This window comes from Acanthochromis polyacanthus, chromosome 14, assembly GCF_021347895.1.
Source record: "Acanthochromis polyacanthus isolate Apoly-LR-REF ecotype Palm Island chromosome 14, KAUST_Apoly_ChrSc, whole genome shotgun sequence".
Taxonomy (NCBI): Eukaryota; Metazoa; Chordata; class Actinopteri; family Pomacentridae; genus Acanthochromis; species Acanthochromis polyacanthus.
This window is the reverse complement of record NC_067126.1, coordinates 39,780,668-39,796,029: the sequence shown is the minus strand read 5'-3', so window position 1 is coordinate 39,796,029 and position 15,362 is coordinate 39,780,668. Positions and strand designations below refer to the sequence as shown.

General features: G+C 40.6%; 3 protein-coding genes across 5 annotated transcripts in view; 1 reads left to right on the top strand and 2 right to left on the bottom strand.

Moving 5' to 3' along the window:
- LOC110959998 (cytochrome c oxidase assembly factor 5) overlaps window positions 1-15,362 on the bottom strand; it is a 523,208-nt gene that overhangs the window by 249,736 nt on the left and 258,110 nt on the right. The gene's annotated exons all lie outside the window — the stretch shown is intronic.
- Window positions 3,869-8,532, top strand: LOC127537002 (piggyBac transposable element-derived protein 4). The gene is made up of 4 exons (XM_051958503.1): window positions 3,869-3,887; window positions 5,550-5,636; window positions 6,561-7,844; window positions 7,956-8,532. Exons 3-4 carry the CDS (start codon window positions 6,838-6,840, stop codon window positions 8,368-8,370), a joined length of 1,422 nt encoding a protein of 473 aa, XP_051814463.1. The 5' UTR covers window positions 3,869-3,887; window positions 5,550-5,636; window positions 6,561-6,837; the 3' UTR covers window positions 8,371-8,532.
- Window positions 9,311-12,088, bottom strand: otos2 (otospiralin 2). 2 transcript variants are annotated; one of them, XR_007946271.1, is made up of 4 exons: window positions 11,982-12,088; window positions 11,692-11,766; window positions 11,313-11,583; window positions 9,311-9,560 (listed from the first exon to the last, which is right to left on the bottom strand). XR_007946271.1 is itself a non-coding variant. In XM_022210945.2 (4 exons), exons 1-3 carry the CDS (start codon window positions 12,079-12,081, stop codon window positions 11,363-11,365), a joined length of 396 nt encoding a protein of 131 aa, XP_022066637.2. In that variant the 5' UTR covers window positions 12,082-12,088; the 3' UTR covers window positions 9,311-9,560; window positions 11,338-11,362. The 2 variants fall into 2 exon arrangements, 1 of the variants encoding a protein (XP_022066637.2); XM_022210945.2 differs by having other exon boundaries at window positions 11,338-11,583.

Here is a 15,362-nt window from a genome sequence, read left to right as displayed (position 1 = left end):
AAATCCAACCGGAAGCTAATGAGCTAACGCTAAAGTTAGCAGGCAACTTAAAGGCGCTAAGTTTTAGCTTGAAGGAGAAGCTATGTTGTGGCAAAAAATGATTTACGTATTCTGTGCCGTAAATGATCGTTTATTATATTTTGTTTAACCTTTATTTTACTTGGTAAGTTAATTGAGAACTGGTTCTCATTTACAGTAACGACCTGTTCAAGAGACAAACAAGCTAGCTGTTTTTTTTAATCGGTTTGAATAGGTTTTAACCCCACAAGACCCAAATATAGAAAAAACCACACACAATACAAGAACTTTCTTTATTATATGAATATGTTGTTTTTTTGTATTTCATGGAATTTTGTGGAAGGGTAATTTTGTTTATTTATGTTTTCTTTTTTTATTATCTTAGAATGTACTTTGTGTGGATTGTTTGAATATGTTTACTTAGTTGTGTGAGTCATCCAGCAAGGCTATCTTTAGTTGATAAGGGGCAGAAAATAAGATTTTCTTCAGCCTGCTCCTTTTCGAGCAGGGGTGTGTATGGCATAACGTGTGTATGATTGGTCATCTGATGATCATAAAATGCGTATTTCTGTGCTACACATCCTTGACGAAATAAATACAATTGAATTGGATTGAAATTTCATACGGAATGACCCATCTGCTTTTTTTTAAGCCTCGAATTTTCTTGTTGGGTGGGTGTTGTAGTTTTAAGCAAAGTCTGTATTTATTTCTAGAAGTAGATTTTGTGTAATTTAAGAAGTGCCACCACCATGACAATGTTTTGTTTTCCTCAGGCATATTGCCCGATTTGTGAGCAGATAGAGGGAAATATCCGCTTGGACAATTTGTCTCATAGCATCACTATGTGAGTATTTAACAGTCTCATTTTTCTGTTTCTACTTGCTCTACTCCTCGATATCTGATCACGTTCTAACAACCAGATGTGTGTTTTAAAGGGTAAATTGTGTCAAACATGCTCCTCTATCACGTAAGAAAACAAATGGTAAGTCTTGCTCAGAGAATCTTATATTCAGTTTTATTATTTTTTGTTTTTTAGTGTTAAAGATGCTTTTCTTATTGGCAGGTAATTCTACAGCAGGCAGTCTGTCTGTGCACAGCAATGACAGCAGCTTATCTGGCAGGACAATACGCACTGCTCTCAAGGTACACACATTTTTAATAGTGGCTTAAATACAGATTTTAAATGTCTTTTGAGATTTTAAATTTTTTTTTTGGCTTTCAGAGACCATTGATTGAGAGTGTGAAGTAAGTGTGGGATTATTTTCTTATTTTGCATGCTGGAATTGGCTTTTTATTTGAACTAGCTTCTTTTAATTCTGTATTTTTAGACATGAGTGTAGAGTCTCATTGCATCATTACAGTTTAAATTATTATTTGTATTCAACCAACATGCAACCCAACTCATTCTTTTTTTCCTTTCTAACCCTCTGAGCTCCAAACTGAACTCCAGGGGGTTTAAACTAGAGCTGGCCCGAATAGTGGTTTCTGGCCTCCGAATATTCGGTCCCTATTAAAGACGAATATCCGAATATTCGTTTCCGGAACATCTGTCTGGGGGGCGAATATTCGGATACCAAAATTACTATCTGGATACCGCCGTAGCAAACGAATATTCGGATATTCGGGTCCAGCCCGAGTTTATACAGCACATTTTCTTTCAGTAAAACACCAAAAATAGACAATTTATCAGAGCCAGGAACTGTAAACGCAGAATGAATCATTAGATTTTCAACTTTTTGATTGTCTTCGTAATAATCATGTCTGACTTGTACTTCGTTGTGAAATGTCACCAAGTCTGAGCTTAAAATCATCACTTTATACCAAAAATGTCTTGTTTTTCAACATGTTTTATCTAAAAAAAAAAGACCAAAAATAAAAAGTTTGCTTTAGTCAGGTTCTAGTAAAAACTAAAAGTCCCGTTGCCCCCCAGTGCAAGAATGAAGCCAGTCGTGATTCTAGGGCTGGCCCAAATAGTGGTTTCTGGCCTCCAGATATTCAGGCCCTATCAAAGACGAATATTCGTCCCGCCCTGTAACGTCCGACGGGGGTGGGGTGGGGCTTGTGGCAGAGACGGCCCGAATATTCGGATCCGTTCGTCTGGTCTCCCGGGTGCAAATTTTCGGATACCAAAATTAATATCCGGATACCGCCGTAGCGAACAAATATTCGGATATTCGGGATATTCGGGTCCAGCCCTAAGTGATTCACTGAGCACAAGAGGTATACGATAAAAAAACCTGGGACTTTATGGCTGAACTGCAGGCTGTTTAAACAGGGCAGATAAGAGACAAGTTTGGAAATACTTTGGGAGGAAGGCTCTCTAAAGTATCTACAGTATGCGATACATTTCTATTTTTCATCTATAAAACTGTACTGTTATGTATGATTCATGCAGGAGGGAGATTCATCCCTAATTCACTTTAATTAACGAACGGCTTGCGTGCTGTTTTTGCCATCACCACTGAAGCATAGCGTAACAATATCATAAACTTTGCTCACTTTTAATCAAAGATTGGAAAAAAACAAGCTTTTTGAACTGCTGTAAAATAAACAAAGACAAACCAAACAGTCCAGCAGCAGCGGATTCTTTTACATCCATTTTCTCATTTATATTCTTATTAATAGGAAGAATGACAAATAAAATGTTGTGTACAACAATAAAGTGAAAAAAGGGACCATGTTTTAGTTTATGTCTTTGCAAAATTCAATGATATTATCAAACTTATTTTTTCCCGCAAATATTGGACGACACTGCAAATAATACATACAGTCCATGTGGTGTTTCTTTGTTTGCGTTATCTCACATAGACATACATGAACCATTTCTGTCTGGCTCCTCTGCTGATTCCTTCTGAATTGTTATTATAGGTGCGGAATGCATAGATTGTTTTAACTGATGACAATTTTAGTTCAGTTATTAGTCACTTGTTACTTTATGGTATTTAAACTGTTTTACATGCTTAATTTAGTCTCATTTGCATTATTATAATTTAGACAGACACAGTATTTGGTTATTTCAAGTTAATGTGTTCATAAAAGCTCAGGAAAAAATAGGAACCTGTTGCTTTAAGAAAGTACGGCGATCTGTGTGGTACTGTGCGGGGGAGACGGCTGAGAGTTGAGAGGAGCTCACGGTTTTTCTGACCGTGTCGTGTTAGGAACGTGTTGAGACAGTTTAGATTTTATCCAAATTTAAAGTTGTGTCTGGACAGAGAACGTGTCTTCTATTTTTTGTGTTTTTGTTCAATAAATGTGAGAAGACGTACTTTTGTGGAAAACACGCTTTTTGCAACACGCGTCAGCCAAAAGCTCCAGTGGAAGGTTTATTGGAAAACCTACTACAGTTATAATCAGAAATGTGGGACACAGGAGGGTCTGACTGGTCTTTTCTTTTGCAAAATCTTTGCCTTTTGTTTTGTTTTGCTCTCCGTGTTTATAAAGCATTAACAGTTCCACTTGTTATGATGCCTGATCTTTTTCTCTCAGGCAGGAGGAGAGCCCCTCCAAATATAGAATCGGAGACTGGAATGGGATGGTATCAGTTGGTCCTTCAGATTCAGGTTGATCCTTTTGTAAAAACAGAAAATGTAACCTGTGTGAGTTAAGCTTTGTTTTGGTAACGTACTGATTCGTGTGATTCCCTTTTTTCCCTACAGATGAGAATGAAACTAAGCCTGAAATTGGAATGATCCCCCCTTTAGAGTCTGATTTAGATGAAAGTGTAAACAGTGATTCAGAGGACCAGGTAAGTCTGATCTTTGATTGTTCCGCAGTATCATCATCATTAGAAGATGTTCAATAAGCTAATGTCCTTTCTTTCTCCCCTGGCTTTCGTTTCTGCATTTGCCAACCGTGACTCAGGCCATCAGGTACGATTTCCTGTTTTTTAACTGTAAAGTTTGAAATCCTTATCGTCATCTCAGGCTTTTATAGCTTCTGATGGGTATTTTCATTTTCCTTGGCATTTTATTGACTCTACAAACCCGTTAAACCTCATCGGCCCGCATTCGGGCCGTTTTGAGCTGTGCAAAAATATTTTACTGAATTGACCGAAGCTGCAAACTCGATGATGGAAACATTATACACCCATGGAAAGCGTAGATTCTCATGAATCCGCCGGTATGAACCACTTTCAGATGTGATTATCACAGTGGGTAATATAAACACATTTGTCCAACAAACAGCAAATAACGTAAACAGCACAACTCACCTGTGAAGCTCATAACTAGTCACAGATGAAAATATTCCTCAAGAAACGGCCATAATCCAACCTTGGACATCCAGACAAAACAAGCCAGTAAAATATTTTGTCCAAAACATATCTTGAAATCAGTAAATAATCCACAAATAGCTAGTTTTCGTGCACGTGCACCTCGCACTGCCCGTCCCATATTCCCTGTATTTCTCTTCATATTTTTATTTACAAGTAAGATATTAGCGCTCTTTTGTTCTGAAAATGGCCGCTGAACTCTAACCTTTTGACTGACACCTCATTTCAACCAATCTCGTAACTTTGGTCGGCCTTCCAGGGCTGAACAGCCAACCGTTGACTACAATGACAAAATGGGGCACGACCCCTTCCCCCCGGTAGTGACTGAGCAAATAACGTTTGAGGAAACTTTTGATTGACAGGCCTTGTAGCCAGTGAGCTGCTGAAAACGATATGTGGCATGATATGAAACGAGACAGGAGTTTTCCAGCAGATCTGTGCCTAAGACAGACACCTGTATCTAGCTACTGCTGCTCTCCACGTGCATCCTGTGTTAGCAATAGTGCTTTAGTTTTTGTAGTTGTTTTTGAGTGGTTTTTTTTGAGTTGTTTTTGAGTTTTTGGAGTGAACATAATGTCCAAATGGACTGAAAAACGAAAATATACCATTGAAGAGTTGGTAGATTTTTTTTTTTATTGATTGATTTCTTTATTTTCGTGTCATGCACAAAAGTGTGCCCAACCCTCATGAGTTTACAAGACACTGATATACCAGCATGGCAGCAGAATACATCCAGAAACAACACAATATTCTGTTACTCAGTCTTTTAACAAAATATGTTGCCTAGTTTTTCATGGTCATCCAACCAAAAGAAATCAAAATAAACAGAGGACGTCTTACTGAAAAGAACCTCTCTTACATCTTCATATACAGGACAGTAAAACACAAAGTGAAGCTTGTTCTCAACTTCACCTAAATTACACAGCAAACAAAGTGTTTCCTCCTCTGGAGTAGCATTAAACCCCCCAGTCTCTAAAGCTAATGCTAATGTTCCTGAACGTACCTGTGCACACAGGGATCTCTGTCTTTTACTTAAATTATACTTAACATAAGGTTCCACACTGTACCTATCTTTTATAAGGCAATAAGTTTGTAACTTCGGTTTATACCAAATATCAACAGACCATTTTTTTCTAAACCTTAGAAACATATTACTCCTCATTTCCTGGATGTCGCATGATAACCTATTATAAAAAGAAATTATGAGTTATTCAAATGGAATAAAGACTTTATCTCGTTTGCCACGCCTGCACACACAAAGTGATGAGTCCGGAGACGACGAGCTGCAGGAGGACGGTGAAGTGTCGTCTGTCGACTCAGAAGCAGAGGAATTTTACTTACTCGATATGTAAGTACTCAGAATAGTTTTTTTTATAGTATATTGTTTTGTATTTATGTACACAATATGTTTTTTATTGTTTTATTTTACGCCATCATACTACATTATATTACAGTATAGTATCTGTTTGACAGAAGTAAGAGTTATTTTGGAGAAAATCCTGTTTTCTTTGTTTATTCGACCCTCACCTGGTAGGAAGTGTGTGTCTCTCTTTGTTTCACGGTGTAAATTACTTACCTGTGAGACTGTAAGATGTAGGCCCTGTCCACACGTATCCGGATAAGTCTGAAAACGCATATATTTTTCTACGATTCGGCCTGTCATCCACATGTAACCGGAGGTTTTTGGTTCTGAAAACGGTGGTTTTGAAAACTCCGGCCAAAGTGGAGATTTGGGAAAAAACCCGGGTATGCGTTTACATGTGGACAGACATAACCGGAGTTTTAGGAGCGCAGACGTCACTGCCTGCGACAAAACTGCTGTGACATCAGACATGCGACCTTTGTAGACAATCAGAGCAGAATGGACGTGCTCAAAAGTGTACTGATTTCAACAATACTACAGGCGCTTTTTGCTTGTTTGATCTTACAAGCTCATTTACTGCTTCACCTCGAAGAGCATCAAGAGGAGGACTGCTGTGACTTCCACTATTTTACACCTGACAACCATTCCACGTCCACGAGACAAAAGCTTATTCTGACTGGATAAGCTTGATATATACGTACATGTATCCGGATACGTGCAGATGGAGATTTTTGGAGAAAACGGAGACGTGTGGCCGCAGATTTTTTCCTAAACGGAGGGGGGCGGATATTCGGTTTTAAAAATATCCGGATACGTGTGGACATGGACGTAGAAATGCTGAATACTGGAACAATGGTAAAGTTTTATCTAGTTGTAAATCAATGTTCTTTGCTTATCTTCATACAACAGCCCATCATCACAGTCTGATGAAGACTGGGAGCCAATATCTGCTGAAACAGCAGGGGTCCAACAGCAAGAGGCCAGTACCTCTGGAAAGGAGGAGCCCCATCCCCCAACTCCAGCCAAAAGTGCAAAGAGGGGAAGGGGGAGAGGAGAAAGAAGAAGCCCAAGCCCCATTGACCAAGCCAGCACATCCGGGGAGAGGTGGAATGATGAGGACGTTCCTGACATAGAGCCACCACAGATAATCTTTTGTCCTAACCGCACCCCAGGACCCCAGCTCATCATGACAGAAAATTACACACCTGTCCAACTTTTCCAGCTCTTTTTCAGTAACGATGTTTTGCTTACAATTGTGAAAAACACAAATGAACATGGCTCTGCGCATTACTCCACGCCCTCAAAGCCATGGAAAAACATTGACTTACGGGATATGTTTTGCTTCATGTCAATGTTGATTTACATGGGTGTGTTGAAGTGCTCATCCTATACAGATTACTGGCGGAGAGGTGATCTGTACAGTTTACAATTTCCGAAAAGACTCATGACAGGACGGAAGTTCCTGAGAATGATCTGGGCGCTCCATCTCAGCAGTGCGGCAATGGATGCTGAGAATGAGGGGAGAAGAGGCACTGCAGCCTTTGATCGTCTCGGAAAAATAAAGCCCCTATATGATGACATGAGGGAGGCCTGCAAGAGAAACTATCATCCAAACCAGGAGATTTCCATTGATGAGAGGATGGTTGCTTCAAAAGCGAGGATTGGACTGAAACAGTACATGAAGAGCAAGCCTGTGCGATGGAGCTACAAACTTTTTGTCTTGGCAGACTCCAAGGCTGGATATACCTGGGACTTCTTTGTCTATGAGGGAAAGTCAACAGTTAACACAGGGAAAGGAATCAGTTATGAGTCGGTAATGGAGCTGCTAAAGCCCCAGTTGCTGGGCACAGGCTACAAGCTCTTCGTGGACAACTTCTACACCAGTACCACACTCTTTCAAGACCTGCTAAAGATGAAGGTCTGGGCATGCGGCACCATTCGGACAAATCTCATCGGGTTTCCCAGAACCACAGAGAACAGCCTGGATTCCAAGTCTCCCCGTGGCAGTGTGAGATGGATCAGGAAGGACTCCCTCCTCTTTGTTCAGTGGAGAGACACTAGGGATGTCTCCCTCTGCTCGACATTCCACCGAGCACACACAGGGGAGACTATCAAACGGCGAGTCCGGAGTGCAGATGGGCAGTGGGAAGTGAAAGACATCACCCTTCCGCCAGTGGTCAAAGACTACAACCAGTATGTACTATATTCAACAGTGTTTCATGTCATATGAAATGTAGTAATTTATATGCTTGATATGTATGTCTTAGTATATTTTTTTCTCACGGTGTTCTTCTGTCCATCCAGGCACATGGGTGGAGTGGACCTGTCGGATGCCCTCATACAGTTCTACAAGGTCCTCCACAAAACCAGGAAATGGTACAAGACATTCTTTTATCATTTTCTGGACATTGCCATCGTGAATGCCTTTCTCCTCCACAAGGAGCTCGCCATGGCTAAAGGACAGGTGCCGATGAAGCAAAAGGCATTTAGGGAGACCCTTGCAGAGGACCTGGCAATGATGGGTTCTGCTCCTGCTCCTGCTCCTGCTCATCACAGGTTGATGTATATTAGTGGGAACAGCACTGCCGGCCGGCTAAAGTGCAGAAACTGCCACAAGAAGACACCCGTGAAGTGTGTCACCTGTGATGTTTCACTTTGCTTCCTGCCTGGACGGAATTGCTACAATGACTGGCATGTTGCCAACAATTTTTGGAATTAGTTTCACGTTGACATTTGTAAATAGGTTGTGTTTTATTGTAAATGGTGTTTTGTTGTAGTTTATTAGCATGTTATTATATTTGATATTGTTATTTTTAGTATTTGTCATTGATAACTGTAAATACTATCCTGTTTGACTTATAAAAACAATTTATCACATCTAGCACTTCTTTTGATTCTTTTCCATGCAAAAAGTTTGGCAAATGGTGTTATTACATTTTATACATCAATTTTCATAAATGTAATTCCAATAGTGAATCTGAATATGGGATATGATACCTCAGAGTGTAAGCTTTCCGTAGAGCCCAAATTTATAACTGTAGGTTTGAAGCGTTGAAGAACAGCAGCCTGTTTTATCCAGTGTGCCAAGTTGTGCCAGGGTGTGCCAAATGGGCAACGCCTGGGCATAGCTCTACAAAAACATGTGTGAAACACTCATTTCTTGTAGTCTTGCTATGAAATTTTGACCTGAACTAGGTAAGACCTCAGGCTGTTGTCCTGTTGTGTTTTCAAGCTGTCACAGTGCTGCCATACTTATCTTCAGGTGTTTTATTAGGGAAATAATTTAGGCGGAAAACAAATTCATTCCAATTCAGTGTGTTCCAACGTAAAATACTCTGTGCCAGTAGCACTTAGAGTAATTCTGACTGCACTGGGTGAAAATTCAGGTTGTCAGCTTTAAAATGAGACCAGAACCATGCCTGTACTCCAAACAGTTCAATAATAGAATTCAATTTACTTTGGGTAAATTCAGTAGAAATTTCAGGTGGAATTGACTGCAGTATATAGGGTTAAAGCTTTTTTTAGCTGAAAATGTGTGCAGGTTTAAAGCAGACTTTAGTTTGTAGGTTTTATGTTCTGGATCCAGGAGTCATTTTGTTTGCTTTAACAGCTTGAACATACTGAACATTACTGGTTGAGGATGCTTCAGTTTGACGTCTTTGAGACCCACAAGAGCAGAAGATGTTTCACTTTAATAAAAATACCAGAATCCAGGCTTTATTGCAAGAACAAAATGGCATCACAAATGGCAGAATAAACGAAAAGCACCAGAGTTAAAGTACCTATTCTTCTACACCTGTTAGGACAGATTTTTCCTTTGTACGTGGCCATGACGGATTTGTTTCTGGCGGTTTGGTCCGGTGGTGTCCAGCCGGGGATTGGATGCTTCCCAAGAGCCACCAGTTATATCTGGAGATGAAGGGAGGAGAAGGAAGAAAAAAGTTCTGCTTCAGTAATCTCTTGATTTTTTTAAGATTTGCTTTTGTGTGAAATATTAGCCCTTCTTGAGCTTCACTGTTTTATAAATGAAACCATCCACGGGTTTAGAGGAGAAAGTGTCATCTAACAGACATCTGAAACATGGACAGTTGGAAACTATTTTTCTATCTCAGGTCACAACAATGGTTGGAAAACACTGATTTAATCTTTAACATAAATGTGTGATGTTCATTTGCAAAGCAAGCACAGACTGTATTCCATCTGTTAGAGTTTAGATATAAAGCAGCACGGAGACCATAAAAGAAGAGCTGTAAAACACAGTTAAATACAATAGATATTAATGGAAGCTGACAGTCATTGTAACCCTTTGTACTGTGGGTCAGGAGATGCACAGTTTCCATTGGATTTGGATCACTTTTGACCCATGTGGTGTATCAAAGGGTTAATGCACAACTCATTAATCCCAAGTATTCCTATCTGGATATCCATCATTGGTGCATTTGTTTTTAAGAGATCTAAACCGCAAGATAGTGACAACAAAGGAACATAACATACAATTGTGCATGTAAAACATAAAATAAAGCTTCATGTAGTGCAGAAACAACACTGTATGGCTATTTTTATATTTTCCACCTTCATCAAAGGTTATAGCTCATTTTGTAGCAAAAGAAATATCATTTCAGTACTCTTCTCCATCTTGACTTTGAATAACATCAGAGGAGCATAAAGAGAAATATGTGATTGAAAATACAGAACTGTAGATCATCTTAGATGTCCAAAAGGCATAAGGGTTAGAGTAACTATAGGTTGTCAAACTTCTATTAATTGGTGTCCCAGCTGGGTCACTGTAACTAAATTTACCAAACATTTCAAAGGTAAGTAAAATGTGTCTAATCTGGGGTCATAAATAGCATTAGCTTTAGAGTTAAGAATTCTTGAACATATTTAAAGCTGGACTGCACAGTGGATCAGTGGTTAGCTCTGTCGCCTGACATCTAGTAGGTCCTCGGCCTGCGTCCCGTCTTCCTGGGATCTTCCTGCATGGAGTCTCCATGTTCTCCTGTACATGTGTGGCTTTTCTCCAGGTTCTCCAGCTTCCTCCTGCTGAGGTTAACTGGTGATTCTAAACTGTCTGTAGGTGTGAATGTGATTCTGTGTCTCTGTGTGTAGCCCTGTGACCGACTGATGATCTGCCCAGGTGTCCGCTGTCTTCATCCTCAGTCAGCTGACAGACTCCAGCCCCCCGCGACCCTCATGAGGATTAAGCGGCGTATAGATAATGGACAGATGGATATTTAAAGCTCCTTTCAGTGCAAATCACAGGGAAACAATCAGCCTCTAAGCTGCACAATGTAGGTTTTATGGTTGACCGAAACATTGACATCTTTTTGACCAATAATACACCATCATACAGCTGGTTAGTAGTATTCTATTAAAGCGAAGTTGTACCATCGAAGACCATTTGTGCATATCAACGAGTCTGCAAACTTTCAGGATTGTAGCTGCATTATTTCTCCAGTTATGGTGCTTCAAAACAACACAACACAGATCAGCAGTAACAAAATGAACCCACCTGTCTTTAAAAAATTCAACTCAAAAGCAATGTTTCCTATGACCCTGCACAAAAACCTGACAGATATATCGGAAATAATTTTTATGTTTTTTCAGTGCCAAACTGAAGATGGAGAGGTGAGGGGCATTGACTGACCCAGGTGACTCTACCTGCATGAACACTTTTAAATCTCACTTTTGCACCCGATGTCTCCTTTCCCTCACTCCTCGGGTTGAAGGTCAGACTCGGGGCTGTCGTAACCCAGCTCCCTGCCGATGGGGAAGTGGGCCCAGAAGGTGTGAGCGAGGTCCTGCATCCCGTTATCGGCTGCCTGGGCTCGCAGCTCCTCCAACCAGCCAAAAAAGTCTGAGGACCACAGGCCCCAGTAGGGTAGGCTTCGTTTGTGCCTGTCCTCCCTCCCGCCAGCCGCCTCGGTCTGCTCTGCTCCAGTCCAAGGAAGACAGAAGGAAGTGTGAACATATTTAACACCTTGTCTGTCATTTCAGGAACCCATTGATGTGTAATGTCATACATGAGCTGCTGACATACCTGTAGGAGGAAGAAAACCCAGCAACAGGGAACAGAGCAGCGCCAACACATACAAAGCATGCATGATTCCAGGAACTGAAAGAAGAGAACACAAAAGGTTTGACCCTGAAAAAGTAATGCAGCATCGTGTGCAGGAAGCATGTGAATCCTGGGGTGTGTAGAATATCACAGTGAGAGCACAGTGCAGGTAAAATGTCATGTTTCTACGAGAACTCTGTGCTATTTACAGACATAAAGGCAGTAATATTCTCCAGTTTTCCCTGTTTGCATCATGTCCTGTCCTGTCTTACCTGATGAGCAGCAGAAGATGCTGACGCTCGGCTTTCTCCTCCACACTGAGCTCAGGATGATGTCTGCATCTCGGCTGGAGGGCGAGGAGGAGGCGGACATGTTTGCTTTTCACATTTTGCCTCTTTTTACACCTGCCTGTCTCTGACGCTCTCCAGAGAGCTTCTTTCATATCCGTCATGTTTATTTGCTTTCCACTGAGGACGGTAGTAACAGCAGGGCTTCTAGGGTGAGATGTGGAAGAAGAGCAGCGTTATAGTGCCTTTCTCTAATGGATCAATACAAAGAGAAGCCACATTTGGCTCCAGCTGTTTCCCCCCATAAAGCATTATTTCCTCTGTTCATGTGTATCTATATATGTATAACAGCATTAACTCAGCCATCAGGAGCCATGTGTGAAATTTTGTGGTGATTTCTTTCTCAAGTGGGAAAATAGAACATCAGAGGGAAGAGCGAAAGAAATCAGATGAAAAGAAGCATGCAGCAGACAGTTTTCACACCTGGTATCCAGACAGACTGCACCAACACTGATCCACAGGGCGTGAAGCTCGCTGACAGGGTTTTTTCTCTGAGACTGTCCATCCATTTATGTCCTCTGGGGACTCTGGTAGGGAGGAAGGGTTATGACTGAATCCACGCTGTGTCTGAGCTGCTCAGAGAAAGAGCAGCGGTTTGACAGCAAACCTCCCAAACGTCCATTTGAGTTCATACTTTAAGGCTCAGTAGGTGTCATTGTTATAGACTGCAGTGTCAGCTCTGAGCCCCTTTTCTCCTTACTGAGGACTTACTTCTTTCTAAACATCTCTTATATGTTGTTATATTTTCAAACAGACTCAGCAAATCCTCTGAGGAGCTTTCCATTGTGTGTTCTTAGCAGTGTTTTATCAAACAAGAGTAAACATTCTATTTCTTAGCCTTGGCGCTGAATAAAATATATAACTAGATGAGCCCTCAGTAGAGGGCAGAACCACGCCCTCTGCTGGCGAAAACCCTGTCCTCCCTATACAACTGATGCAATATGTATCAGTTTTGATCATCCAACATATCTCCCTCTCTACTTGATCTGCTGACCTGTAACTCCACAACTGAGCAGGAGACCTTAGACTGATCTTCAGTGCCAAGTTTGATTATCCTGACTTCAGCGGTTGCAGAGATATCGGACCGGACATACACACATACAGACATACATACATACAGACATACATACCCAGCCAGATGCCGCACCAAATGCAATAACCCCGCCGACGTACCCGTCGGGCGTGGTTAAATACAGAGGACAATGTGTGACAGAGTCGTTGCCACGAGGGACAGCAGTAATAATAAGTTCCAATGAAATTATAAAATAATGCATGAACATTCCAGTACAAATGAAAGCTTTCATTCACTGGACCTAATCAGCACCTGAACATAAACTGTCAGGGTCTGAATGCATAAAAACAAAAACAACCAGCAGTTTGGTCCAATAAAACGTCAGAGATTCAGTAGTTTTTAAAATGTGTTGGTGAATAACGTCAGAGAGTATCTGCTGACCCTGGAGCAGAGACTCATGATGGAGCCTCAGCAGTGAAGTCCAACATTAGGATCAGACTGTGGTTTTACTGTGGTTTGGGTTTCACAGTTCTTCTGTTGTCTGGGAGTGAGTGTTCATGAACGTATCGCCCATGGAGAGGCCTGTTTTATTTCTAAAATATTTTTGTAATTTTCTTATATCCTGTTGGTTGTTTTGGGGCTGTGAAAATATTCTATTTTTTAACAAATATGCTACGGTACGAAACAGTGAATATATTCTGGAATTAACACTTCCTGGAGAGGTGGTTTTGGAACGTGTTTTTCTACTTAGTGGAAAGTGATTTAATTTGTTATTTTCCATATAAAATGTGATATATTGCCAAAAAATAAATATCTGTCATGATTATCTCACCTTAATAAAAGAACACGATCCAATCTATTTGTGAATCAGCTCATTTTATTATTGTTTAGCTCATTAGAAGGTGGTTGGTGTTAAATTCAGACGTTATTTAGATGATATTTTAGTGATATCCAGTCATTTTTTTATTAATAAGTGATTGTTTCTATGATAAATAATGATGGAATTTATAAAGACTTTTTTTCACTTTTAATATAAATGTATGCAGATATCTCTTGGACTTCAAACGTCCCTCAGTTATAGATCAACCCTTTTGATTTTGTTCCCTCGTATGTCTCCTGAACTTAAAGGTGGAAGCTGCTGGTTCAGAGCTCAGAAAAATCCAGCAGCATTTGGCATTTCACCAGGTTTGATCACTGGAAGAAAAACACGGCGAATCTCCAGGATCTTCTTTAAGGAAGAAGCAACCCTGGATTTGGGAAAAGATGTTATCTGAGAATATAAAGAAGATGACAAGTTGAAAGCGTTTCCATCAGTGTGGAATGTAGAAAAGATGCCGTGAATGTGTCTAAAAATTGAGCTTTTAACGCATCCTGTGAGATGAGAGAGGCCAGTAATAGGAACAGAAAACAGCAGAGATCCGTCTGAGGAGAAGAAATGTAAAGAACAACGTAGAAAAACCATTATTCTGTCCCTGCTCCACAATGCTGAGGTGTGAATGCTGCTGTGCCATAAAACCACACATCCATGAGTGCAATCTGTCAGCCAGTCGTGTGTCGGAGGTGCTTCAGTGTTATGAAATCTGTCAGTTTGTTTTTCACTGATTACGTACAAACAGTTTTCAGGGCTGTTAGTGTCACTCTTGTTCTCAGTCATTTCCCAGCATTATTTATGTGGACTGCAGCTTCTCCTTAAGCAGAAAAGCTGCTCTGAAGGAATAAATGAGGGGAAATAAACGGATTGACTGATCAATCACGAAAAAGAAATGAAAAACTGACATCAGGGAGCTGGACGTTGTATTTACAGACGCACATTTCTGTTAGTGAAGCGTCAGCAGTCTTGACAAGCATGGATTAAAAACAAAGCAGCGTTTTTCTTTTTTTATTTGGCTGAATACAGTGTTTTAGCATCAAAGCTGTCAGTTGCTGACTTATTGAACATGTTTCCAGTGTCTCTGCAGTGAAAACTCGATGCAGCGCTCCGTTAGCCTACGTCAGGCCTCTGTCCACCCAAGATCCTGAGGTTTGCTCACAAATGATTTACTGTGTGAGCATTTCCTCTGAAAGCTACAAGTGGTGACTTTCTGTCATTTTCCTGTTCTCCCTCCACTGTGAAGGGCACTCGGTTTATTTTTCCATACAGTTTTGTTCATCTGTCCTTGTTCAGCTGGGCTTATAGAGGTAATATCTGTGTTTACTGTTTTTCCTTTAGAAGCCTTCTATCAAGTGTGATGGAGCAGAAAAGAATTATTTCACCGCACATCCAAAAAGGATCCACATATCTCCATTTGTAGAAA